At 45.1% G+C, this 26,918-nt stretch overlaps 1 protein-coding gene across 2 annotated transcripts in view; it reads left to right on the plus strand.

Moving 5' to 3' along the window:
• The window catches only part of Slc15a1 (solute carrier family 15 member 1), a 51,665-nt gene extending 26,432 nt beyond the window's left edge, over window positions 1–25,233 (plus strand). For both annotated transcript variants that reach the window (XM_050150448.1, XM_050150447.1), the window contains 18 exons: window positions 1,299–1,398; window positions 1,618–1,708; window positions 3,988–4,071; window positions 6,272–6,354; window positions 7,043–7,129; window positions 7,615–7,704; window positions 9,506–9,550; window positions 9,677–9,709; window positions 9,794–9,879; window positions 11,251–11,332; window positions 12,873–12,992; window positions 14,465–14,611; window positions 16,858–16,907; window positions 20,291–20,398; window positions 20,581–20,689; window positions 21,309–21,452; window positions 22,882–22,989; window positions 24,359–25,233. In XM_050150448.1, the coding sequence (XP_050006405.1) occupies window positions 1,299–1,398; window positions 1,618–1,708; window positions 3,988–4,071; window positions 6,272–6,354; window positions 7,043–7,129; window positions 7,615–7,704; window positions 9,506–9,550; window positions 9,677–9,709; window positions 9,794–9,879; window positions 11,251–11,332; window positions 12,873–12,992; window positions 14,465–14,611; window positions 16,858–16,907; window positions 20,291–20,398; window positions 20,581–20,689; window positions 21,309–21,452; window positions 22,882–22,989; window positions 24,359–24,550 (1,759 nt within the window). In that variant the 3' untranslated portion in view covers window positions 24,551–25,233. The remainder of the gene's footprint in view (window positions 1–1,298; window positions 1,399–1,617; window positions 1,709–3,987; window positions 4,072–6,271; window positions 6,355–7,042; window positions 7,130–7,614; window positions 7,705–9,505; window positions 9,551–9,676; window positions 9,710–9,793; window positions 9,880–11,250; window positions 11,333–12,872; window positions 12,993–14,464; window positions 14,612–16,857; window positions 16,908–20,290; window positions 20,399–20,580; window positions 20,690–21,308; window positions 21,453–22,881; window positions 22,990–24,358) is intronic.
• Window positions 25,234–26,918: the final 1,685 nt, after the last annotated feature.

Genomic DNA, 26,918 nt, shown 5'->3' on the forward strand with positions numbered 1-26,918 from the left:
CCCTCACCCTTCACCCCCTCACCCCTCACTCCCTCACCCCTCACTCCCTCACCCTTCACCCCCTCACTTCTCACCTCCTCACCCACTCACCTTCCAACCCTGAGAGAGCAGAGACAGACAGACCAGGGGGGCTCACTGGCCAGCCAATGTAGCCAGGAGGAAGAACCCAGACCAAGAGAGACTTCATCTATCTCATTTTAAGTATTTTAAGCAACATTAGTAAAACATTACAAAACTTCAGATTTATAGTGCCTAACTTCGGGCAAAACTCTAAAATCCTAAATGCTATGGGTTTTCCCTTTTCAGATAATTTTTTAGGTCAGCATATGAAGTAATGGCGTTATTTCCATGCATGTGTCTTTATACTTTGTCGTGATTCTTCCTGCTGCCCCATGGCTTCTTTTTTTTAATCCAGGAGGTAAAACGTTTGCAGCTAACCTGGAAAATAACAAAAGTAAAATTGAAATAGAAAGCCCTTGGTCCCACAACCTAGTCATAACCATTTCTCATTTGATCTGCTGCTCTCTGGCCTTTCCCGCTGGCAGCAAAGGGAGGAGATCGCAGTGCCTGGTCAGATGGTCTGTTTTGCAATTAAGGCATGTTTCCAATGTCATTCCATGACCATCATGAGTCCGTTTTGATTGGCACAAGGCTTACATTGGTTCAGTTGGAATTTGTGCGCTTGCGTGTGTGCTGAGAACCATACTAAGCATTGACTCTGCCCCTGAGCTACACCCTCAGCCCTTTAAGGAATATTTTCATGTAATCTTTCTTTTATTAGAAATGATAAGACTTCCCCAAAGTCCACATATAAATCTTTGTTCAGATTTCAAGATATTTTCAATTTCGTGGGTGAAAAATGATAAGACAAAGATGTGACTTAAAGGCCTATGGCATCGTTTTCACAGCCTGGGGTCCTGTGCATTACCTGGGGTCCTGTGCATTACCTGGGGTCCTGTGCATTACTTGGGGTCATGTGCATTCTCTGGGGTCCTGTACATTCCCTGGGGTCCTGTGCATTACCTGGGGTCCTGTGCATTCTCTGGGGTCCTGTGCATTCTCTGGGGTCCTATGCATTCTCTGGGGTCCTGTGCATTCCCTGGGGTCCTGTGCATTACCTGGGGTCCTGTGCATTCTCTGGGGTCCTGTGCATTACCTGAGGTCCTGTGCACTACCTGGGTTGCTGTGCATTGAGGCCGAACCTTCAGGTGACAGCAGCTGTACCTGGTCCTTGTAGGGAGAGCATGGGGGAGGCTCCTCCCTCTGAGGACCTGCCCTCAAATCACTCCTTTCTCCAGAGCCCTGTCCATGATCGGCCTGATCCTGATAGCCTTTGGCACAGGAGGAATCAAGCCCTGTGTATCTGCATTTGGTGGTGATCAGTTTGAAGAAGGTCAGGTAAGAACATGAATTCTGCACGAGCCCCATTAATGACTGACAGCCCTCTAGAGATCAAATCTCTGGAACAAGTCAGATCTCTGTTCCATTCTTCTCCAGGATACTTGAACGCAGAATACTAACCAGACTAAGTGGGCAGTGAGTTCAGCTCTGAGCTTATCCATCTCCCGTGATTCCCAGCCAAATTGTCATGATCTAACTTTGTCCGTTCCGTGACAGGAAAAGCAGAGGAACCAGTTCTTTTCCATCTTTTATTTGGCCATCAATGCTGGAAGTCTGATCTCCACGATTGTCACTCCCATACTGAGGGGTAAGAACCATCTAGAAGGAACTGGTTTTCTCTCTTTAATTATGAGAAAGTCAGATAACAAAGGCCAAGTCTTCAAGGTGTGGTGGCACACAACTTTAATCCCAACACTGGGGAGGCAGAAGCGGGTGGATCCCTGTGAGTCAGAGGCCAATCTGGTCTCTACAGGGAGTTCTGGCCCAGCCAGAGCTACTCAGTGAGACCCCTGTCTCAAAACAAAGGCTGAGTCCTCGTCTTGTTGGTTTTGCTTTGTCCCTTTTTCCTCCAGTGGCCAAGCTGCCACACACGCTGAGATATTTGTCAAAATCTAAACTCTAAACTTTCTTACATGTTTTACCCGCTTCCAATCTCTCTTGACTCCCTTTTTTTTTTTTTTTCGTTTTTCGAGACAGGGTTTCTCTGTGGTTTTGGAGCCTGTCCTGGAACTAGCTCTTGTAGACCAGGCTGGACTCGAACTCACAGAGATCTGCCTGCCTCTGCCTCCCGAGTGCTGGGATTAAAGGTGTGCGCCACCACCGCCCGGCTTCTTGACTCCTTATTCTAGGACCCCTGGAGACCCCAAGTCATCCTTCCCACACCATTGATTTTCTAATATAAGATGTGTTTGTGGGGAACGATATCGTCCACAACATTTTTGGGAAAACATATAGCGGGCTATGGCTGACTTTTGGTCCTTGCCTCTTTACCCCCCTGTGGTGTTTTAGTGAGTTGGGAACAACTTAGTGGGCAAGGTTTGTCCTTCAGTTTCCAAAAGAAATCCTCAGATGTGTGAGAGGAGTGTTGGCTTACACTTATAATCCCAGCACTTGGAAAGCAGAAGCAGGAAGCTGTAAGTTCAAGGCTAACCTAGGCTTGCAGTGAGACCCTACTCCACAGAACCAAGGGCATATAAGAAGAAATGGCGCCAAACCAGAGAAATAACAGAGATGAATATCAATAACTCTCAACCACGACCTAATCTTTGCTTGTTCATGCCCCACGGAGAGCTTGTGAGGTTTCTACGCAGAGTGGAAGGTTTTTCCACTATTTGGACAAACTAACAAAGCCTCAGGGTCTTGGGTTGAATCCGATTAAATCGTGAAGTTAGGATCATAGTTTGAAGATGGCAGACACTTCGCCCATCCTAATTTGGTTTTTATTCTTGAGCTACAACTCCCTCACTTCCTCTCCTACTTCCAGGTTCTTCCGACCAATGTACATGTTTGAATTACAGAACAGGTCAAAGGAGTGGCTTCCTAAAGTAAAGTCACTACTGCACACACGTAGTAAACGGAACGTGTGACGAACTGGGGAGCCACAACCCCTCAAACAGGGATTTGAGGGACAGGCCCTTCGGCTTTGTCATGAATGGGGACCACGTGTGCAGGCATGAGCAGGGACATCTACCCAACCATCACTTCCCGCTAGTTAACTCTTCTCCACAGGATTGTGACACACCCAGTTTAAGACAAGACCCAAATCCCTGTGGGATCCAGTCCTTCCAGAAGGCGCCAACATCCCACTGAAAGCATCTAGGAATCTCCTGTTGCCCTTAAAAAACCTTAATGCATTTGCTTACAACTCTGAAGGTTTCCTCCCTCTGCCCTCGGTCAGAGTGACCAAGTATGGGTCACATCCAGGAACCTGGATATAGCCATCATGTAGGTCTGACTGCTTCCCCCTATGAAGGCAGAGTTGAAGAGTTGTGACCAAAGACAAATGGACCTGAAAGCCTAAAAATTAGTTACTGTCTGGCCCTTCCTAAATCATACGGCACTTAGCTACCATACTGACGAAGGACACTCACGATGTTGAAAGGTAGTGCCCTTGCCTTAATTCTCTGACCCACATATTCAAGTTAGAGTGTCCAGGCCATGGCTATCTCCACTGGTTAGAAAATTCACTGGTGAGGGGCCAGTGAGGTAGCTGCGCAGGTAAAGGTGCTGACCCGCTCAGTAGGAGAGAACGGAATCCTATCCTTTGACTTCTAGACGCACGTCATCACACACACACACACACACACACACACACACACACACACAGAGAGAGAGAGAGAGAGAGAGAGAGAGGCAGAGACAGAGAAAGAGACAGACAGACAGAATAAATATCAAAATTTAAAAAGAAAACCTATAGAACAAGCTATAGAGATAGTTTGCTCAGCTGGCAATGACATCATTGAAGCAAACAACTAAATCCAGAACATGAAGCAAAAACAATATGGTGTAATCAGGGAGGGTTTTTTTTTTTTAAGAAATGGGATATATTAGAAAAAATGATGCATTTTAATCATTATTTCTCCTTAGTTCAGGAATGTGGAATCCACACTCAACAAGCTTGTTACCCACTGGCCTTTGGGGTTCCGGCGGCTCTCATGGCTGTTTCCCTAAGTAAGTAAAAATGGGTTGGAGGGACACAAGCCCATGCCCAGGTCAGGCTCCATATTATCATGGCTAATTTTTTACGTCCATGTGCCAAGTTGTAAGAGAAAGTATTGTGAAGACCTGCATTGGGTGTTTGGCATGCTCTCCCTCTAGGAGAGGAAAGTGAGGTAGCTATATTACAGGAGGGAAACGGGGTCAGCTCGAGTAAAGAATCTCGTTCAATGGCCACTAAATACTCCTGCTAGGATCTAAGTTCCCATCATACATCATGCCAAGGGTGTCTACTCCACCCCTTTCCTGCTGGAAGGAATATATGTACTTAGTAGTTATATTTATTTGCGCGCGTGTTTTTTATATCAGGGGCTGTATTTCTTTTTAGATTACTGTTAGCTGGTACGCAGAATGGCAAGCTTCATTATGACAGTTCATACATGGTTGTCATTGTCTCTTTCTATCTTTTCCACGCTCGCTTCCCCATTACCTAGGCCAGTCCTTCCTCATCCTTCTGGCTGCTCCCCTTCCTCCCCAGAAACAGTTCCCTCTACTTTCGGGAGAGAGAGATGGATGGATGGATGGATGGATGGATGGATAGATAGATAGATAGATAGATAGATAGATAGATAGATAGATAGATAGATAATTGGATAGATGGATGAACGGATAGATAGATAGATAGATAGATAGATAGATAGATAGATAGATAGATAGATAATAGGTAGATAATTGGATAGATGGATGAACAGATAGATGATAGATAGATAAATAGATTGATTGATAGATAGTTGGAGAGATGGATGAATAGATAGATAGATGATTGATAGATAGATAGATAGATAGATAGATAGATAGATAGATAGAATCTAGATTCTACACATGTGCATTAATTTTGAGTATTTTTTTCTTAAGAAATGAAAAGATGCAATCTGGAATGTTCTGAGTTGAGAGTTAGTGTGAGAAAGGCCTGGCCAATGGTCCTCTCAAGTCTCCACGGCTCCTTCGACCTTTCTCCAGGTTGTTTCCAGGTCTTACTAGTATATAAATAGAACTATTTTTTCACCTCTTTTTTATCATATTGAAGCAACTTTGCGTTGTTTTACCATTATGAAACCACTGTCCTTACCCCTTCCAAACATCTCTTTTCTCCCGTCATCCTTCAAAGATGGCCACCCTCCTCTAAAGGGCTTACGTACGCTTCTCTCAGTTCTGAGTAGAAAAAGACACTTCAGGTGAATTCTCATCTAGTCCATGTAAGTCATTCTTAAGAAAAAGATTCTGTCTCTTCTTATGAAAGAATTAAGACCACAGGCATCTGAAGTTCTTCTAGAAATTTCTGTGCTTGAGTTAGGTTTCAGTTTGTCAAAAGCTGAAAGGTTAAAGTAGTGTCTGGCGAAGAGAAATGCTGGCATGTGCCAGCATCAGCAAGTTGGTCATGAAGGGCATCTGCAGAACAGTTATGACCCTGAGGGCAGTGACTGTCAATGCCTCAGGCTTAACGAGGAGAAGCATGCGATGCCTTGATGCTCTGAGTTATCAAACTGTGGCATTGGGTGATCTGGAAACCTAATGTAGGCTCTCCTACAGAAGTGCTGTCTTCCTGGGTCCTTTTCACAAAAGGCCTATTATTACCAAGCCCCACAAAAGAATAATAGCCTCACTGAAAAGGGTCTCTCATATTTATCAAAGCAGCTGTAGAAGCAATTAGTTATAGCCCTGCTTCTTCTGTACAATAGTTGGAGGTGGGGATTCCACCATTGATGATTAACTAAACCTTTCAACAGATTAGTCCCTTTCTCCTGAATATTAAGAGCAGGAAGAAAATTCCTCTTGCTATTACAGCCAAAAATATTAATGCTGTATTTATTGTCTTTGTAGAATAATGTAAGCCAATGGCATGCAGAAACTCCTGTGCCCTTGCTCCCCTTTAAATAGCTAGGATGTGTTCAGATAGCTGTGCTGAATGGCAGTGGGGAGGTGATAGAAGGCATGAGGCTGTGGTTTGTGTGTTGCAGCACAGATGTCCCGCTCCCCAGAGGCCCTGGGGGTTGCTCTAATCAAGAGCAGTTCTTTACCAGTGAGGCAGGGGAATGGCGCTATATGCAATCCCATGCTTCCAGACAACGGGATGGTACAGATACATGAGCGTCTTTCAGACCACAGGGAGCCCTGGCGCAGGCCACAGTGACACCTCTTCCTCTGCCCTGTGCAGTTGTGTTTGTCCTCGGTAGTGGGATGTATAAGAAGTTCAAGCCCCAAGGCAACATCATGAGCAAAGTGGCCAAGTGCATCGGTGTAAGTGCTGTCTTCCCCTCCCCTCCCCGCCCCCTCCCGCTCCCCCCCCCTTTCCTGGCCACATTAAATCATTCCAGAACTTTCCTCTGCCTTCCACCTCCTTCAAATCAAAGTTCAATTTAAAAAACAAAGAAAAAATCAACAAAGTTTTGATTTTCCCTTCAAGATGATTTTTTTAGGGCACTTGGGAGTTTTTTCTGTATACAGCTTACCAAATAGAGCCAGGTGGTGGTGGCGCACATCTTTAATCCCAGCAGAGGCATAAAGGATCACGAAGGAGGCAGAGGCAGGTGTATATCTGAGTTCGAGGCCAACCTTGTCTACAAAGCAAGTTCCAGGGCAGCCAGGGATGCACAGAGAAACCCTGTCTGGGACTGGGTTTTATTGTATTTTGTTTTTGCTTGTTAATTGGCTGCAAGAAACTTAAATATAAATGTGTTGGAACATTCCTATTGAACATGCTTTTCTAGACAGACTAGGGGTAAAGCACTGACAATGGGACCTGAACACAGGCGTCTGGATTAGAAAGAGAACCTGTTGAAGGTTTCAGCAAATGCGCCATGCTGGTATCTACTAGTTAAAAATGGGCTTTTCCTCCATCTTCGTCCATTAAAAGGGAAATCATTGAAATGTATTTTTCTGGTATAGTTGATTCTCTTTTTAAATTAATTTTTCTTCCTTTCTTCAGTTTGCCATCAAAAACAGATTTAGGCATCGAAGTAAGCAATTTCCCAAGAGGGAACACTGGCTGGACTGGGCTAAAGAGAAATACGACGTAAGTCACCTCTCCCATCTTCTCCAGTGGACCTGGCTGCTCAGGAAGCAGGCGTGAAAGGAAAGCTCAAAGCAGAATGTTAGCTACATGGGCAACACCTTCAGCGTGTTCACCTCACACTTAATAGCACGTGAAGTACATCTCTGTATGGCTGATAACCAAAACAGTGGTTACCATTGGCCATGGTAGATGCGAGCCTGTCATAACTGTCCACTCCGGTCAGCTTCCATTACGTGGAACAGAGGAGCGGGGGTGGTGGTAACCTTGGGATTGACATGGAGTAAGCTCTGGTGGCTGAACCCCTAAACAGCTGTTCTCCCTGGGACCGTCACGTGTGCAGAACATTCTGGTTTCCTAAAAGCCTGTGGCCATGTTCCTTAGACCGAATAACCACCCCCAGCTTGTCCTAGATGCAAATATCCCAACTTTGCAACAGAGTAGCAACTGCTGCTGACTCCAGCCCGGGCTGATTTGTCTACCTGCAGGAGCGGCTTATCTCACAAGTTAAGATGGTCATGAAGGTGATGTTCCTATATATCCCACTCCCCATGTTCTGGGCCTTGTTTGATCAGCAGGTATGTGTCTTGTTTCATCAGAAGGTAGTGAGTACCGCTAGGTCACCCAGTCACATGCATGTTCAGCTCCTAAAAACCCTCTTCCAGTTTTTTTTTTTTATTTTGCTGATTTAATTGTTGCATCAGATTGAGTTTATTGGTTAAAACATACCCTGAGAAGTTCCGTCCACATGTCTGTTGTGAATCAATAAAGAAAACGAGGTTTGTTTACTTAGAGTAACCCTGGGGAGATTGCCTCAGAGCGTCTGGTACCCTTGCCAGTCAGAACCGAGGGCAGGGTTTTGTTCTACTGACCCAGTATGGCAGAAAGGTATTGAAGAGATGTGTGCTAGATCTTCTTAAAAACAGAATAGTGGGTCTGGAGAGATGGCTCAGTGGTTAAGAGCATTGCCGGTTCTTCCAAAGGTCCTGAGTTCAATTCCCAGCAACCACATGGTGGCTCACAACCATCTGTAATGAGATCTGGTGCCCTCTTCTGGCCTGCAGACATACACATAGAGAGAATACTGTATACATAATAAATTAATAAATAAATAAATAGAATTTAAAAAAAAAAAAAAACAAAAAACAGAATAGTGAGCTCAAAGCACCAGACAGGCTTGGAAATGACTGGATCCAAGTCCTCCTAGTGCTTGACCAGACCAAGACTTGTGGCTTTGTTCTTTCTTTTGCATTGTTGAAACAGTCATGCACTTATACAATGTATTTTGATCATATCCATACACAATCACCTCCTTCCAACTGACCCACCCCACGTCCCTCTTGGCCTCATGTTCTCCTTTATTGTTGTGATGATAACCAAGGTCCCGTTAGTGTTTCCCATATGTGCACAGACGTGATTTGAGACCATGTGTAGGACACACACTGGGGTCTACACAATCGTATCAGTTAAACCAGCATACAACACCCGCTAATCGAACAAGGAGATACTGTTTCTTCAAGAGACTGAACAGCTAGTCGACACTGTACAGACAGGACTAGCGGAAGGGAGGGCAATCCTTGGAGAACATTTGAGCGTGCACACACCTCCTTGTCTGAAGTGTGAAGCTCAGAGCATCCTGGCAGGACAAAGGAACCACCTTGCGTGTTGGGTGGGAGTCTGACTGGAATCAGACCTGCACGAGAAGTACAGGCATCCCTACAGCTGGGTGACTTGGCTCAGAACTGACCCCCCACCCACCTCTGCTGTGAGGCCCACATTGGACATTACACACAAGGCCCCCAGTGACTAGGGCATACTAAGAACTCAAACAACACAACTCTGCCGTTTTCCTTGTTGTCTTCCCCATGGAGTCGATGGGTTTCCATTGATCCATTGAGTGTTTAGTTGGCCGTAAAACATCATCACATCCTGTAAGAAACAGATGAACTGCAGCTAGGCTGCCCAGATTTAAGGCCACCTCTGTCTTTGTTGAGAAGCATTTAAACCCCCTCCATAGCTTTCAGAAGATGGTTCTTTACAATTTGATATTCGATACTGATGCCAGCACACGTAGAACACCATGCCCCGATGAGCTCACCCTGAGAGGAGATACCATGTATTCACACAGCCTTGTGCTTTTGCATCCTCTGAGGATAGCTTAGTCTTGGGTCCTTCATGAATCCCAGGGCAGAGTTAGGTCTGCGGGCGTACCGCTGGTCTCTGTCTTCTTAGTATTGTGACGGAGTAGAAGTCAGATGGATGTTTGTGACGACTTCAAATCCCATACCATTTTCTTCCTGACTTAGAAGGTTCAGTGGTAGATCATCACATTCTAAAAAGCCACACGCCCCCATGACGCAATCAATTTATATTTTCCAGGGCTCCAGGTGGACGCTGCAAGCAACAACCATGAGTGGGAAGATTGTAAGTCTGCCTGTCCTTGTGGTCCTTCTGTTCTGGTCACCACCCCTTCATGTCAGTCCCCTGCCCCCTTCCTCCCTCCCTTTTGTGGCATTTTTTTCCAGTAATATTTTCCTCCGTTTTTTTTAGGGAAGTATGGAAATTCAGCCAGACCAGATGCAGGTAGGAGAAACCCCTGGGGTCCCTTTCCAAGGTCCACCTGCTTATTGAGACAGCACTAACGGCCCCTCTCCACTTCCTCTGCAGACTGTGAATGCCATCTTGATTGTCATCATGGTCCCCATCATGGATGCCGTGGTGTACCCTCTCATTGCGAAATGTTTCAATTTCACGTAGGTAGCTGCTTGATTGGGGTTGACGGAGATGCTATTTGGTTCAGGGTTTTGCAAAGACTCTGCTTCCAGAAGCATCCACCGAGATCAGCATTTCTCAACCTATGCGTCATGACCTCTTTGGGGATCAAAAAAACCCTTCACAGGGGTCACCTAAGCCCATCAGAAAACACAGCTATTCTTATTATGATTCATAACAGTAGCAATACTACGGTTATGAGGTAGCAACGGAAATCATTTTCTGGTTAGGGGCCACCACCACATGAGGAAATGTATTAAGGGTGGCAGTTAGAAGGTTGAAAACCACTGTCCTAGAGGTGGGGCATTTATTTATTTTATTTTTGCGGTACTGGGGATTGAATGAAGGAGACTCACACACGCCAAACAAATGTTCTTCTATTGACGTAGAACCCCAAGCTTCTTTTTCCTTTCTATTCTGAGATAAGGCTAGTTTTAAATTTATTCTACAGCCCAGGTAGGTTCTGAACTTGCAAGCCACCCAGGGAGATGGCTTACAGGCTGTTCTACAAGGCCTGGTGGTGGTGAAGACTTTAAAGAAATCAATTTAAGAGATGGTCAGGGGCATGGGGGATATCTCACTGGGTAAGAGACCTTGCTGTACAAGCGTGAAGGTCTTCGTTCAGACCCCTAGGACCTATGTCAAAAGCCAGGCATAGGCAGTGTGCGCCCACAACTTCAGAGCTGCAGGCAGAGACAGGCAGATCCCTCGAGTGTGTTGGCTAACCAGTTCAGCCCAACGTGATAAGCTACATATCACTGAGAGATCCTGCGTCATAGAAATAAGGTGGGCAGGGTCAGAAGACAGCCTATGGCCTCCTCATGTGCATACATGGGCTTGTATAAATCCGCACTCATTTGCATGATGCACGCATACAGTTTTAAAGGGAGATGTTTGTATGTATATCTCTGAAAATGCTGTATTAATGGAAGCCCGAGAAAAGCTGATAATCAAGGCTCTCATTTGTGCATACATGAAGTGTTAGTTATGGCCACAGGATTTCTAGAAATTAAATGTGATAGTACAGATAAGGGTTCTATTTGGCCTCACTAGTTCTGGCCATGAATAACAACAGTGTGGCTACTGGGATTAAAGGTGTGTGTCACCACTGCCTGGTCTGTAAGGCTGACCAGTGCAGCTGTTTCACTCTCTGAACTTCAGGCAAGCTTTATTTATTAAAATACAAATGAAATGTCCCTCCATACTCTCACAAAACAATGACAGCTCCAGAGGTGGCTATCTTTACAGGGAAGTGGCCGGGCTGGGAGAGGCTGAGGCTTTCCCCTGGGGGCCCACTCTTGGTTTGTCTGGGTGAGACGGGCTGATGTCCACTCTCCTCCTGTCCTCACCAGCTCGCTGAAGAAGATGACAGTTGGGATGTTCCTGGCTTCCATGGCCTTCGTGGCGGCTGCAATTGTGCAGGTGGAAATCGATGTGAGTTTTCTCCTGGACCCCTCGTGAGCTCTCTGGGGCTGGGAAGATTCGAGGAGACAAGGGGGCTCTCCCCATAAGCAGTAGGAAATGCTAGGGTAAAGGACCGTGGGAGGGTGCTGGTGGGGAGGAGGGTGCACAGATCATCCACCAGTTAGCACTATGGGTTCTGTCCTGGACTGATGGGCGGGCTTCCTTATAGTTGGAAAGACAGCGTGTGTAGCTTCTGTCTATAATCCAGTTTCCCTATTGAGAGATGAGTTCACAGAGTTGTTCTGGACGCTTTGATGAGAAGAGGCTTATCGTTCACAGACAGGCACTTCAGAAATACATGCACTGTCCTTTTCAGGGAAAAACACATTTTGGATTTTAATATATCTACTAAGGGTTGATGACTAAACTGATCCTGAAACCTGTTGGGTGCACTTTTTCTAAACCAGCCCAGTGCTGCCTACTGGAGATAAGACTTTAGTTCTAGAGAAAAGGACAATGCGATTCATAAAACTGGAAGAGAGACTCTCTCTCTTCTCACACACAGTTCATGGCAGTGAACGTTCATAAATGAAATTTCCCGTCTTAACCATTTCTAAGCACGCGGCTCAGTACGGTTCCCTTTACCGTGGATCCCGCACCACACATACTTCCAGAAATTTTCCATCTGCCTGAATGAAGCCTCTGTGCCGTTCAGAGCTAACGCCTCCCCCTCCCCTGGCCAGGCACCACTCTACAATCCATCTCTAGGAGTCTGCTCTGAGCATCACAGGATCATAACTGTTGTATGATTTCTAATTGGTCTTAATAATAAAAACCCCGGATCATATATAGGGGTAAATGCTGAAAGATCGGAAGTTGCTGATCCTTCCCTCTACCGAGTCCTCAGACCAAATGGGGTATCCTGTCTCTAGGGATCCTCAGACTGAATGCGGTGATCGTCTGTGTCCTCCCACCTTCTATTCCTCTCTCCGCCCAACTGTACCCCTTCCTGTCCCCACCTCCCAAATGCTGGGGTTAAAGGCATGTGACTCGGAGCTGGAATTAAGGGTGTGAGCCACCCCTGCCTGGCCTCTATGGCTGGCTAGTGTGGCTCGCTCCACACTCTGATCTTCAGGCAAGCTTTATTTGTTACAGCACAAAGAAAATATCGCCACATATAATCATGGGGCGTTTTTCCTTTTGTGGTTGGCTTCTTTTATAATGCCCTCAAGGTTTACCCTTTTTAGAGGATATAAAAAGATCCCCTTTGTTTTTAAGGCTAAATAATGTTCCGTGCCTATGCCAGATGTAACCAGCGGGCTTATCCAGCTGTTTTTCACGTCTCCCTGGATGCAGCTATAGACTGCAGAGGAGAGGAGTGACCCCCAGACTGCAGAGGAGAGTGACCCCCAGACTGCAGAGGAGAGTGACCCCCAGACTGCAGAGGAGAGTGACCCCCAGACTGCAGAGGAGAGTGACCCCCAGACTGCAGAGGAGAGTGACCCCCAGACCCAGGGTGACAGTGGCTGTCCAGGAGCCCTCACTGTTGATTTCCTTCTCTCTTTCCTAGAAAACTCTTCCCGTCTTCGCGACAGAAAATCAAGTCCAAATTAAAGTCTTGAACATAGGAAACAGTAACATGGATGTGCATCTTCCTGGAGAGAGTGTGAACCTTGAGCAAATGTCTCAAGTAAGTGAGAGGCCATGGGGCCTCCTTGTTTGTCTTCTCCCCTGGCTTACAACCCAACTCGGAGGATCCGTTCTTATGGGTCCTTGTATAAACCCCAAAGCCAGTCTAAGATTGTCACATGCCGATGCCCACGACATACTACTCTCTAGGCCGGCGGGCCTCTGACTTGAATGTGGGCACTCAGCACGCTGGTACCCCGCGGACTTGATCTGTAGGCCAGAACTGCTGCATTTCTGTAACCTCCCGCGTGTTGCTGCTCTGGGAAGCTGCCCTTCCAACAGCAGGGAGGTTCCGCGGCTCCAAACTGGGCCGACAGCATCCCTGAGGAGATCTTGAACAGTCTCTACAGACAGTTCTTTGTCGTTACAAACCAAGAGTGTGATGCTGGCATTTCACATATGGAAGCCAACGGGTGCTCAGCCTCCATGGGGAGGCACACACAATGCTGTATACAGAGGTATATCTGTCCTGGTGTTCACAATGCTGGTGTCGAAACTCTACTCTAAAGGTCACTGCCCTTGAATACTGGTTCCCAGCCTTGAGTCTGGTCACTTGGAGAACCTTGAGGTCCTAACCTCAATGGTGTGGGTTCATCTACTCTCATTCCTGGTCTACCTCACTTAGAGCAGTGAACTTAGACCTGACAAGCTGATGACCTTGTTGAAGGTGTTGGAAGCTTGGCTCCTGGTCATCAGGAAGCCCATATTGATGTCACCAGAGCCATTGCTTTTCCTCTGGTGGTTTTTGTGTTTATTTATTTATTTATTTATTTTTAATGTGTATGAGTGTTTTGCCTACATATGTGCCGGGTGCCCTCAGAGGCCAGAGGAGGGTATCAAAGCCCTTGGAAATGGAGTTATACATGGTTGTGATCCACCATATGGATGCTGGGAATCAAACATAGATCCTCTGGAAGAACAGCCACTTAACCGTTGAGCCATCTCTCCACCCCCAGTTCCTGGTACTGTTCTTTACATAATTTTTTTTAATGCCCTGGCAATGCTGGAGCATGCATGGGCAGCCTGTATATGGCCGTTCTGTTGAACTTGTCCATCTTGGGTTTCATGGTCTAAGGTGATGAGGACGACAGACCATGTCTCTTCCTCAAGAGGGCACCAGATCTCATTGCAGATGGTTGTGAGCCACCATGTGGTTGCTGGGAATTGAACTCAGGACCTTTGGAAGAGCAGGCAGTGCTCTTAACCACTGAACCATCTCTCCAGTGTACCATAAATGATTTCACAGAATGAGTTTCCTTAGAGCAAAACAAAATAAAGTGTTTGGTGAATGATATAATCCCTGTGGCAATACAGAAGAGCTGTATGGAAGTGTCTGTGTGGGTGGGAGGCCAAGTGTGAAGTCCCTACAAGGTATTGGATGTATATGAACGTGGATTGCCATGTAACATGGCATTACAGTGTTCAAATGCACAGTGCTGACTCTACCTCCTCCCCCACCTCACCCCCATCCAGACAAACGGTTTCAAGACTTTTGATGTAGACAAGCTAACAAGCATAAACATATCTTCTCCTGGATCTCCAGTCACTGAAATTGTCCCTGATTTTGAGCCAGGCCAACGCTACACCCTTCTAGTATGGGCCCCCAGTGGTATGCTTATGGTAAGTAGGTGATACGTTCAGCTTTCTCTTGGCTATTTGCAATATTAGAGACACAGATTTCAAGTTTAGATTTTATTCTGTGTTTGGGTATTTTATCTGTATACACATTATGTGCACTCCATGGGTACCTGGTGTCTGAGGAGGTCAAACAGGGCATCAGATCCCCTGGAAGTGGAGTTGTGGATAGTCGTAAACCACCATGTGGTGCTGGGAACCAAACCCAGGTCTCTCCAGGCTCAGGATACAGCTTTGTATTGGCATGACGTTGCTTTATCTATATAGAGTACTATATTAGCCAATCTTCTTTCTTCAAGAACACAGGTCATTTGACTTCCAGTAAAGGGTTTGGCTGGTGGATAGGAAGGATTAATATTAGTTATGATTTAAAAGGAAAACTAGGGGTCAGTTGTGTTGGTGCACCCCTTTTTCACCAGCTCTCAGGAGGTAGACACTAGCCTGGACTGGTAGCAAAGCCCTTCCCAGCTGAGCATAGTGCCACACGCCTCTAATCCCAGCGCTCAGGGAAGATACAAAAGGATTTCTTTGACTTCCAGGTCAGTCAGAATGACACAGAGGGACCCTGACTCAAAAAAAAAAACAAAAACAATAAAAATGTAAAGGTAAATAATGTTTTGCTGTGATGACTGTGTGCCCATCACTTGGATACATATGAACATGTGTAAATATCGCATGGATACATATGTAATTCTCAGAGGCATTTTGAGATAAATCACTTAATGTGTCTTTATTTGTATGAGCCTTTTCAATATGCCCTTCATTAGAGCAGTCTTACAAAAGTATGGCGTGCACAGCAAATACAAGGACGAAAATAATTATGGAATATTTGTTGATAAGATGCAGACATGTCATTTGGTATATGAAGAGTGAAGATGTAGTTGAGCCAAATAAAGGAACTTCAGTCAGTCTGAAGGGAATTTGAATAAGAACACACAAAAAACTCGATGTGCAATTAATGCTATTGGCCATCTGCTTAATCAGGGAGCTGTTGAGGGGCTCGTTCTGTAAGGGGGGTGTCCAGCCTGTGGCCCGCAGGCAACACACACTCCAGGGTATCTCCGAGTGTGGCCCAGCACAAATGTGCGTACTTAAAGCCTTAGAAGAGTCGTTTTGCAATGATTTTCCTGACTCATCTGCACGACTCTCACACATGAACTTTGTATTGACAACACAGTGTTGCAATGTCCTAGGGTCGGACAGTCTGAATTGTTGGAGAGTCATGCTCTTTGGAACCACTGACAGTCAGGGATCAATAACAGCAGAAGCATGTGTTAGCCTGGTGGGAACGCAGGGATGAAGAAAGGGAACCCTTATCTCCCAGGACAAGGGCCAATATCATGAACTTGAAGTCTGAAGCGTTAATGTGAATTGATTCTAATGTGCTAAATATTAGGAAATCACTTTATTGTTTAATTTATTGTGTGTGTGAGTGTATGAGCGTGTGTGTGTGTGTTGTATGTGTAACAAGTCTCTCTCTGACCCACCAATCAGCCCCCAAATAACAACACAGAGACTTACATTAATTCTGAAAGTTCAGCCTTTAGCTTAGGCTTGTCTCAACTAGCTCTTAGCTTAAATTAACTCATTTATATTAACCTATGTTCTGCCACGTGATGTTAACTCTCTTTCATCTTGCACTTCCGCTTGTTCAATGTCTTCTCCTGTCCTCACCTTTCTTCTTCCCCACATCCTCTCTGCCCCAGAAATCTGCCTAGCTATTGGCCATTCAGCTTTTTATTAAACCAACCAAAGTGACACATCTTCACCGTGTACAAAAGGATTATTCCACAATCTAAGTGTGTGTGTTTATGTGTGTGTTTATGTGTGTATGCATGTGTTGTGTGTCTATGTATACATGCGTGTGTGTGTCATATGTGTATATGCATATCTGTGTTGTATATATGTGTGAATGTGTGTTTGTGTGTATGTCTGTGTATGTTTGTGTGTGTATGTTTATGTGCATGTGTGTTTATTCACGTGTGTGTATGTGTGTATATTTGTATATATGTGTGTGTGTTGTATGTATGTGTGTGCACGTGCCCATGATGGCACATAAGAGAGCAGAGTGTGCCTGTCACGGTGTGTGTAAAGGCGTGAGAGGACAGCTGTGGCCTGAGTACATGGCTTCGGGGGTGAACTCAGAGACAGGCTTGCACAGCAAGGCCTTCCACACTAGCCCTCTCAACGTCTCAGGAATAATTTCTATATTATTTTTCTCTCTCTCTTAGGTGAAAGATGGGCTTAACCAGAAGCCAGACAAAGGAGAAAATGGAATCAGGTATGGAGATTTCTGAAACTGTGCTTTAGCTTCTAGCAGAGCTTGGCACATTCCTGTCATCGAAGCTAGTTATAACACGGGCATGGAAGGGCTCCGTCGCACCAAGAGTGCCGGCTGCTTCAGCCAACATAATCCATCATCTTCATAAACGAGAGCAGAAAGTCCACTTAGCTTGTCAACTGATGTAGAAAATCAGTCTGGCAGAATTCAGGATTCATTCATCTCATACACACACATTCTCTCTTACACACACACACTCTCATACACATATATTCTCACACACTCACATATACACACTCTCTCTCTCACATACGCTCCCACACAGATCTGCTCTGTGGTTTGTATTTGGCTCTGAACTGGAAGCACCTCTGGGGTTTCGTTTTGTCCTCAGAAAATTTCCATTGCTTTGATTCCTTAGAAATGGCCCCTAACACTGGAAACTTTGGACAATGTAGATTATGAGATTTAGGCTATTTGTTTATGTGTATATTTGTATGTATATATGTATTCATTTATTTATGTGTATATATACACATATACATACATATATATATGGGGGGGTGGAGGTCAGAGGGCAACTTTCAGGAGCTGTCTCCGTCTTACACCATGTGGGTCCTGGGGACCAATCTCAGGTCGTCAGGTCTGACAGCAGTCGCCTTCACCCACTGAGAGACCTGCCAGTCTCTTTAAATCTTAGATAGCTTGTTTATTTAGTATGCGTGTGTTGGGGGGCATGCGTGTGCCCCTGTGCGCATATCAGAGGACAGCTGTTGGAGTCAGCTCTCTCCTTTCACTGGTAGACTCCAGGAATCAAACTCAAGTTGGCAGCTCACTAGTACAAGGTGTTTAAAAGCTTGTGTGTGTGTCTGCGTGTATGCGTGCACACACTTACTGGAATCAGCTGTTCACGAGTACAACTGAAGTTTTTAAAACACGCATGCACACTAGGAAGCCAACCCTCGTGTTGGTCTTCACGGGTGTCCATGTTGTTTTTTGCCCTGGCTGGCACCTGGAATGCACCGGTCAGGCTGGCTGGCCAGTGAACCCCAGCCTCTGCCCCCAGAGCTTCAAGTGTGCTGAGTCTCCGCTTTAGAGGCAAGTGCTCTGCTGACTGAGCTACCTCTTCAGCCCCTAAAAGATTAATGTAAACAGTGTCTTTGTGTGTAGTCTACATGATGAGGTTGTAAATATAAAAATATCTTGGATGGAGTCTTGAAGAAGAGAACTGCATAGCGTTAGCAACATGCTGGCCCCTCCCACCCACGTGTGTGGTAATAGACAAATCGCTTTTCTGTAAATACTTTAGCCCCTCCCACCCACGTGTGTGGTTATAGACAAATCACTTTTCTGTTAACACTTTAGCCCTTCCCACCCACGTGTGTGGTTATAGACAAATCACTCTTCTGTTACCTGGCAACAGGACTGATTGTTTCCATGGTGCCCTGGAGGCAATAGGGAAAGTTCTAGAAGACTAGGAAAGGTTGATAAGCAGAACGGCTTCCAAACCTCCATGAAATCAGACTTCTGACTAATACATAAATTAAAGAAAGGAGACACAAAATTTCAAGCAAATGAGGTTTTATATTACACCATCAGCACATTGTGAGATTTAAATTGTCATGTTTTAAATAAATTGGCAAGAATTTATTTATGCAAAAAAAAAAAACTGAGAGAAAGAGTTCTTCTCAGTTTAGAACCTCCCGTAGCTCCGACTTCAGATGATCAGACATTCTCTCTGCCTCTGCTGACATCCACACGCACGTGTCACACACCCAAGGGCCACACACACAGACAGAAACAAAAAATAAAAATCTTTTCAAAATTGGTTGAGAATTTAATATTGTTTCCCCCTGCATTTTCACTAGATATTGCTATATATTACATATCCATAACCAATATGTTTCTTAGCATGCTTTTAAACATATACTAATATAAAAGTTATTGTCACCAGCATATATTGCTCTATAGTAATGCTACCAATAATATTATGTAACATGTATAACTTTACTATTACATATTGACATCTGCGCCCCTTATCTGTTCCCTTGACCACACACTGGCCTTCCATGGCTTAGATCTCTAGCCCAGGATATTCAGCTCCTTCTTAGTTTCTTAAAACATAACCATAATCGGTATCCTCACCTTGTTCTTCATGTGGATATAGTTTCTCTATGGAAGTAGTCCTTAAATTTTATCATTTTTAGTAAAAAAAATATTGTGAGCCTATATCCACTATATATAAATATAGTATCCATGGGGCTGGAGGGGGCTCAGCAGTTAAAACTAGGTACCACTCTTGCAGAAGATCCCAGTTTGATGGCTAGAACCCAAGTCCAGCAATCTACACCGACCTGTAACTCCAATTCCAAGGTATCTGATGTCCTCTTCTGGTCTCTGAGGGCACCTGCATGCAAAAAAAACACACACACATTAAATGTTGATATGGAATCTTTAAAAAAAAATTTTTTGGCCAGGTGGTGGTGGTGCACTCGGGAGGCAGAGGCAGGCAGATATCTGTGAGTTCAAGGCCAACCTAATCTGCAGAATGAGTTCCAGGAAATCTAGGGCTGTTACACAGAGAAACCGTGTCTCAAAAATTATTTGTGTGTGTGTGTATAATTTATATATACAAATAATTATATAACTATAAATATAATATATATGTACACTATTCTATCAAAGAAATGCCATGAAGCTGGTAAAACTGGGCCATATATTTCAGAGATACAGTGGTTAAGTTGTTCTTTATAGTACTTAGATGGCCATCATTACTTCTTGTTCAATGTATTGAACTGTTTGCTAGAGTCTGTCACTACCTATTTGGGGGACAAAACAAACAACTCCCTTGGGGAAGCACCATGCTCATCCCTAGGTCAGTATAAGAATCTCAGAGTCTTTGGTAGCATAGAGTCTCTAGCCTATGTTATGGTTACATCTGTAACTGTCTGTTCTCGCTGCAACATTCTGTATGGACCTAGGAAGGCAAGTAGCTTACCTGCTTCCTCCTGAGGTTTAGCAAGGGACAATGTCAAGGCTGATTGATATGTAGGGGCATTCATTAACTGGGCATGGAAACAGGGACAGGTTCCCTTTCTTTCTAGAAGACAGCCAGGCTTTGTTGGTGCTGCTTGCATGAAAACTTTCAGAGTTCAACATGGGAAGGGCCAAAAAAATAAAAACCTTGCTGGAAGGGCGTTCTCATAAATGGGTGGGCAGAGACAACCGTAAGATAGCCAACTTCCTGCCTCTAGACCCTGGGAATTTTCTGTATGCATCTTAAATCCCTTCACAAAGGAACATAGCCTAACATGGGGTCCCAGACTTGGGACAGAGAAGAAATCATTCCATTGTTTGGTTACGCGACAGATGGCTTTCTGTTCCAGATTTGTCAACACCCTTACCAAGGCGCTAACCGTCACGATGAGTGGGAAGGTGTACGCAGACATCGCCAGTAACAATATCAGCGATTACCAGTTCTTTCCTTCTGGCCAGTAAGTACCTTTTCTGGGCAACTTGTTTCCAAATTCAAGGTTGCTTAGTATTTTTCTTAGAAAGAAAGAAAGAAAGAAAGAAAGAAAGGAAGGAAGGAAGGAAGGAAGGAAGGAAGGAAGGAAGGAAGGAAGGAATACTCTAATACCAAGAACCGTAACCTCTGTTTTCTTTCTTTTAATAGAAAAGAATACACAATAAACTCCACAGAGATTGCATCAACCTGTTCAAGCGACTTTAAATCCTCCAGCCTTGACTTCGGCAGTGCCTACACCTATGTGATCACAAGGGGGGTTAGTAGCTCATTCCAGCACAGCAGATAGCCTCACAGACACTCCTCACAGAGACTCCTCCTCCTCACAGACACTCAGGATGTACTTATGATTAACAAGAGGACTTGGGACCTGTAAATGGGCTTAGAACTAGTTCAACTCACCAGTAATTCTTTTTTTTTAACTGTGCAAGAGCATGTGTGCATGCACGTGTGTGTGTGTGTGTGCGCGCGCGCACGCGCGTGTGTAGGTACAACCTTTAGGAATCCCTTCTCTTTTTCCACTGTGTGGATTGCAGGGTTCAAACTCAGGTTATTAGGTTTGGTGGCCCCTTTCCCCACTGGCCCACCACTGATTCTCTAACTTATTGTTGACTTTAGTTGACCCAGCAGACTTAGTTACACAGTAGCTAAATGTTCCTTCCAACCAGTATTTGATGCTTCCTTATGGACTGTTGACTTTAGGGTGCACGGTTTTAACTGACCTGCTTCCAACATTGTATTTAAAATGGGCACTGGCTTCATAAGGTGTGGGATTTAACCTTAGAAGGTCAACTCAATTTGTCTGTATGAACAGATGTTAGTCTAAAGGGTGTCTCTGCTTCCTTCTCAACCACCGGCTTGTTGCTTTGGTGGTCTAGAATGACGGCTGCCTGGAAGTGAAGGAATTTGAAGACATCCCACCCAACACGGTGAACATGGCGCTACAGATCCCGCAGTACTTCCTCCTCACCTGTGGCGAAGTGGTCTTCTCCGTCACGGGACTGGAGTTCTCCTATTCCCAGGTCTCTTGTTTCTTCCTCCCCTCTGCTGCCTGATGCCCTCAGAAAACCGCTGAGGGAACTTGATTTGAATCTGGGATGTCCACATGTTTAGAGCCTCTTTTGTTTGTTGGTTGTGTAAGACTGGGTCTTAGTATGTAGCTCAGTTCATGAGAGTGTTTTCTAGCGCGCATGCAGCCATGGGTTCAAACCCCAGCACTGTCTGAAACCAGGTATGGCGGTGCCCTCCTGTAATCCCTGCCCTGGGGAGGTACAGGCAAGGAGGTCCGATTCAAGATCATCCTTGGCTATATAGGAAGTCTGAGGTCAGCAGAGATATATAACACCCTACCTCAGAAAAATACTACTTTTTTTTTTTTTTTGCTTTTACATATATTTGGCTAAGTCTTATTTAGGGTTTCTATTGTTGTGAAGAGACACCACGACCACAGCAACTCTTATAAAGGAAAACATTTCACTGAGGTGGTGGCTTACAGTTTCAGGGGTTCAGTCCATTATCATCATAGTGGGGAGCATGGCAGTTGGTTGTGTGACGGCATGCAGGCAGACACGGTGCTGGAGAAGGAGCTGAGAATTCTGTCCACAACTTGATCTGAAGGCAACAGGAAGTGAACTGAACTAAGCATAGTTTGAGCATAGGAGACCTCATTGCCCCCCCCCCCACAGTGACACACTCCTCCAACAAAGCCACACCCACTCCAACAAAGCTGCACCTCCTAATTTTGCCACTCCCTATGAGGGGCCAGTTACATTCAAACCACCACAGCTAATTAAACAAATTTTATTAGTACCCTAATTAGAGCTTAATATCTAAATATTTGTCAAAAGCACAGTCAAAGCCATTCCATCCTGGCATCTTTTCCTTCAGTATTCATGATGGTCAGCATGGGCAGGCCGCCCCTTTCTGAGATGACCACACAGTCTGACAAACTGTGACATAGTTGTCGAGAGCATGAGGAAGGACGTGGCAGAAGGCTAAGTTTGCAGCCCAGAGAGTAGTCCCCCTTTGGGGGAGAACATGCCACAAATGGCTTTGCCTAAAAGACTGTGAGCAAATACCATTGCCCGTAGCTCTGCCCGTTACTAAGACACTTGTGTGTGGAGAGAGGCCTTGCCTCAGGAGGGTTTTTGTGCTTCATCATGTGAGCGATGCCCTCCTTATATTAAAATGACCCTGACCTTGTTTTTATTTACTTATACACATATTTATATTTAGAACAGGGCCATGCCATGTTGCCGAGGGTGTCCTCAAACTCACGGTTTTCCTGCCTCAGCCTCCCAACTGCTGGGTTATAGGTGTGAGATACCACACCTGACTAAACCTGACTTCTAACCTGCATGTCCAGGATGCTGGGTGAAGGGAGAGGTAGATGGGGCTCTTCTGGCCTGAAGCAGGACTCGGGTCGTAATCCATTTTGCTTTGCTCCCCCAGGCCCCTTCTAACATGAAGTCAGTGCTTCAGGCAGGCTGGCTTTTAACTGTGGCGGTTGGCAATATCATTGTGCTCATCGTGGCAGGGGCTGGTCACTTCGAGAAACAGGTATAAGGGAAAGAAGGTTGGGTGTGCCTATTTTTTTTTTCCTGTCTTTTTTGAGACCAGGTCTCACGTAGCCCAGTTTGGCTTCAAACTTGCTGTGTGTATCTGAGGCTGACTTTGAACTTCCTGACTATTGGTGGTTATCACCATGACCCTCCCGAGCTATCTATAAAGTATCCATATCTATAAATAAGTATCCATTCGAGTCAATGGCTGAATAACATTACCAGGCCCATCTGCTCCAGCTGCCACACTGGTGCTGGGCAGAATCTCTGCTGACTCTTGTTGCTTGGAAACCGACACCAGATTAGTCTACTATCAAAGGAAACACCCATTATCAATTCTGTGAATTCAACTCAAGAACCCTAAAATAGACATGTGGACTAGGGGTGTAGCCCCATGCTAGAGCACTTACCTAGCATGCACAAGGCTCGGGGGTTCTAGTCCCAGCATTGGAAGGAGAAAAAAAGTAAAGAAAACCAGAGTCCTTGTGCAGAAACATCACAACAACTGAAAGGCATTCTTTCAATAGTTACACCTTCCCATTTAGAGTACAATGAAACACAGGCTTGTCTGATGCTCAGCTTGGTTGCACACAAAGGCTACATTGTTTCCTGTGGCAGGAATGGCCATAGGGCTTCATGCTCTTGAGCCCAGGTACTGTCAAGAAATATTTATGCGTGTGTGTGTGTGTGTGTGTGTGTGTGTGTGTGTGTGTAGAGAAGGGACCTGAATGCATATATGTATGCCATTCACCTGCAGATGCCCATGGAGGCCACAAGAGCACTCTGAACCCCTGGGCTGGAGTTTTGGGGTTGGTGGGTGATCTGGGAGCCCATTGACAGATATTCAGAGCCATGAAGCCATCTCTCCCACCCGTGTTCAGCACACTCTGTCCTGCAAGGCCACTGCTTGGTCGTTGGTGGTTCTCACTCCCTCTGGCGCCTGCCATAAACCTGAAGCATTTCAGAAAATTGCTGGGTGGTGGTGGTGGTGCACGCCTTTAATCCTAACCCTCAAAAGGCAGAGGCAGGCAGATGTCTGCAAGTCTCAGGGGTCTGCAGAGCAAGTTCCAGGGCAGCCAGAGTTGCACAGAGAAACCCCGTCTCAAAAAAATCCAATAAAAAAATCAGAAAATTTCTCTCATCTTCCCAAAAGTCTGGTGTTTCTACACCCCATGTTAGTAGGAAAATGTCCCCTGTTCCTTGAACATTTGAGAAAACCCAGTGTGTCTCTGCTGGGTACCCCGCTTTTTCTAGCTGTTTTAAGGCATCTTCCACCCAGAAGTAGCAAGGAGATGGGCATACAGTACCAAGTGAATGTGACCTGTGGTTTGTTTTTGTTTCCTTGCTCCACCTGTGGTCCTCCCAAGTGGGCTGAGTATGTTCTGTTCGCCTCATTGCTCCTGGTTGTCTGTGTGATATTCGCCATCATGGCTCGATTCTACACCTACGTCAACCCAGCGGAGATCGAAGCTCAGTTCGATGAAGAAGAAAAGAAAAAGAGCATAGGAAAGGACAACCCCCTCTCCACACTGGAACCTGATTCACAGACAAAAATGTGAAGGTCAGGAGGCAAGGGAGTCACACAGAGTCCACGGTGCACCCTGACCTCTGCCCCAAGGGGCAGGACACTCTATCACGAGCCTTTGATGCGGGAGACTTCAGAATCGTGAACCAAAATATTAACTAATACCAAGGCTGTTTTCTAAGCTGCCAGCGGGAGCCTTTTAATCTTTTTTTAATTTTTTTTTATTTTTATTATTTTTGGTTTTTCAAGACAGAGTTTCTCTTTGAACAGCCCTGGCTGTCCTGGAACTTATTTTGTAGACCAGGCTGGCCTTGAACTCATAGATCAGCCTGCCTCAGCATGTACATGACCACCGCCTGGCTTTATTTAAAGCATACACTTTATTTTTTTCTAACACTGGGCGGGCCATGTCTTGCATTTCTGCCGCAGAAGTGAACTGAGTTCAGACTAACTTAATTTTGAAAAGGTAACCGTCCTGTTTATTTCTAACGCTTTTATGGAAACAATGTTGAGTTTACAGAGGGCTTTTGAAAAAAAAATAGAAGATAGTGTCAGCAGTTTGAGCTGAAAACTGTGCCTTAGGTCTTGTTTGTTTGTTGTTCTAGTTTTCTTTGCCCTTCCTTTTTAAATTATGTGTCACTCAAAAGACCACCCAGTGAAGGCTAGTCATGAGCTGTGAAGTATCACTGGTGTGAAATAAATTCTTGTTCTTAAGGATATGAGCTTGCGTGTCTTATCTGGTCATACTACTTAGTACATGCTCATTAAGATGTCCTCAGAAGTTAATAAACACATTAACAAATGCAATACCCACATAGGGGAAACCCCAGGGACAGGAAACACCAAAGTTTATTTCTTCTGTGTTGTAGGAGGCTGCTTGTTTGTTTCCAGCTGAATAATCACACAGAAACCATATTATTTAAACCATTGCTTGGCCAATAGCTTAAGCATATTTCTGGCTAACTCTTAAATCCTAACCTAACCTGTCTCCACTATCTGTGTATTGCCACGTGGCTGTGGCTTACTGGCAAGGTTCCAGCAGGCAGCTGGCATCTTTCTCCTCTGGTGGCTACATGGTGACTCACTGCCTTCTTTCTCCCAGCATTCAGTTTAGTTTTCCCACCTAACTCTGCTCTGCTAAGCCACTGGCTGAAACAGATTCTTTATTCATTAACCTATAAAAGCAATACATATACAGAAGGACTTCCCACACCATTCCTGGTACTGTTTTTTCCCCAGGGTGGAAAAAAAATCTGTCTTTTACTACTAATGTCTTTCTATGTACATATATGTATATATCTCATTCTGTTTTTCTTGAATTGATAAATATTCTGTACTTAAAGTAGAGGTTCCTTCTAAGATATTATACACACCTACTGCCTAATTCATCCTACAGATATATGGTGCATTTTTTATTTTGTTTTGTTTTGTTCCCAAGACAGGGCTTCTCTGTGCAGCCCTGGGTGTTCCAGAACTTGCTCTGTAGACCAGGCTGGCCTTGAACTCACAAAGATCCACTTGCCTCTGCCTCCTGAGTGCTGGGACTAAAGGTGTGCAACACCACCACCCGGCTTATTTGTTTGTTTTAAACTCCCACTTTCTCTTTATGGGTGTGTCTTTTTAATGGTGTTGTCTGCGTTTGTGTGTGTCTGCCATATGTGTCTGTTGTGTATCTGCCTGCCATGTGTCTGTATGCCTGTATGATTGCATGTGTGTATATCTGCTGTATCTATGTGTGTGTGTCTGCCATGTGTCTATATGTCTGTATGACATGTGTGTGTGTCTGTGTGTCTGTCTGCCTGCCTGCCATGTGTATGTTTTTGTGTGTGCCGTGTGTGTGTGTATGTGTGTGTATGTTTTTGTGTCTGCCATGTGAGTATGAGTAAACTTAGCCAGGCAAGGGTCTCATTGGACCTGGAGTGACAGGCAGTAATAACAACAACACAGAAGCTAGGGACTGAGCAGGGATCCCCTGGATGAGCAGACAGTGCTCTCACCGACTGAGCCACCTCTTCAGCTTAGTTGTTTGTTTGGAGAGAGGGCCTCATGTATCCAGGCTGGCCTCAGGCTTGCTGTGTAGCTGAAGATCTTGAACATCTGAGCCTCCTGTCTCCACTGCCCAAACCCTGGAATTACAGGTATGTGCCACAATGCCCAAATTTAGTGGGTTCTGTGGACAGAACCCAGGGCTTTCTGTGTGGTAGACAAGTGTTCCATCAACTGATTTTCATCCCTAGTCTACTACATGGAATGGAGCTATAGTTTAATAATCCCTGATGCCAAGCCCAGGATGGTCCTAGCTTGTATTCCTGTGCAAACAGGCCACAGTGCTTAGACTTCATACAGGACACACAGGAAAGTGACTGTTAAACTTTGCCAAGATAAGGTAGAACAGTCCTTCA

Source organism: Alexandromys fortis, unplaced genomic scaffold (genome assembly GCF_014885135.2).
Source record: "Alexandromys fortis isolate MF-2015 unplaced genomic scaffold, M_Fortis_MF-2015_v1.1 scaffold_66, whole genome shotgun sequence".
Taxonomy (NCBI): domain Eukaryota; kingdom Metazoa; phylum Chordata; class Mammalia; order Rodentia; family Cricetidae; genus Alexandromys; species Alexandromys fortis.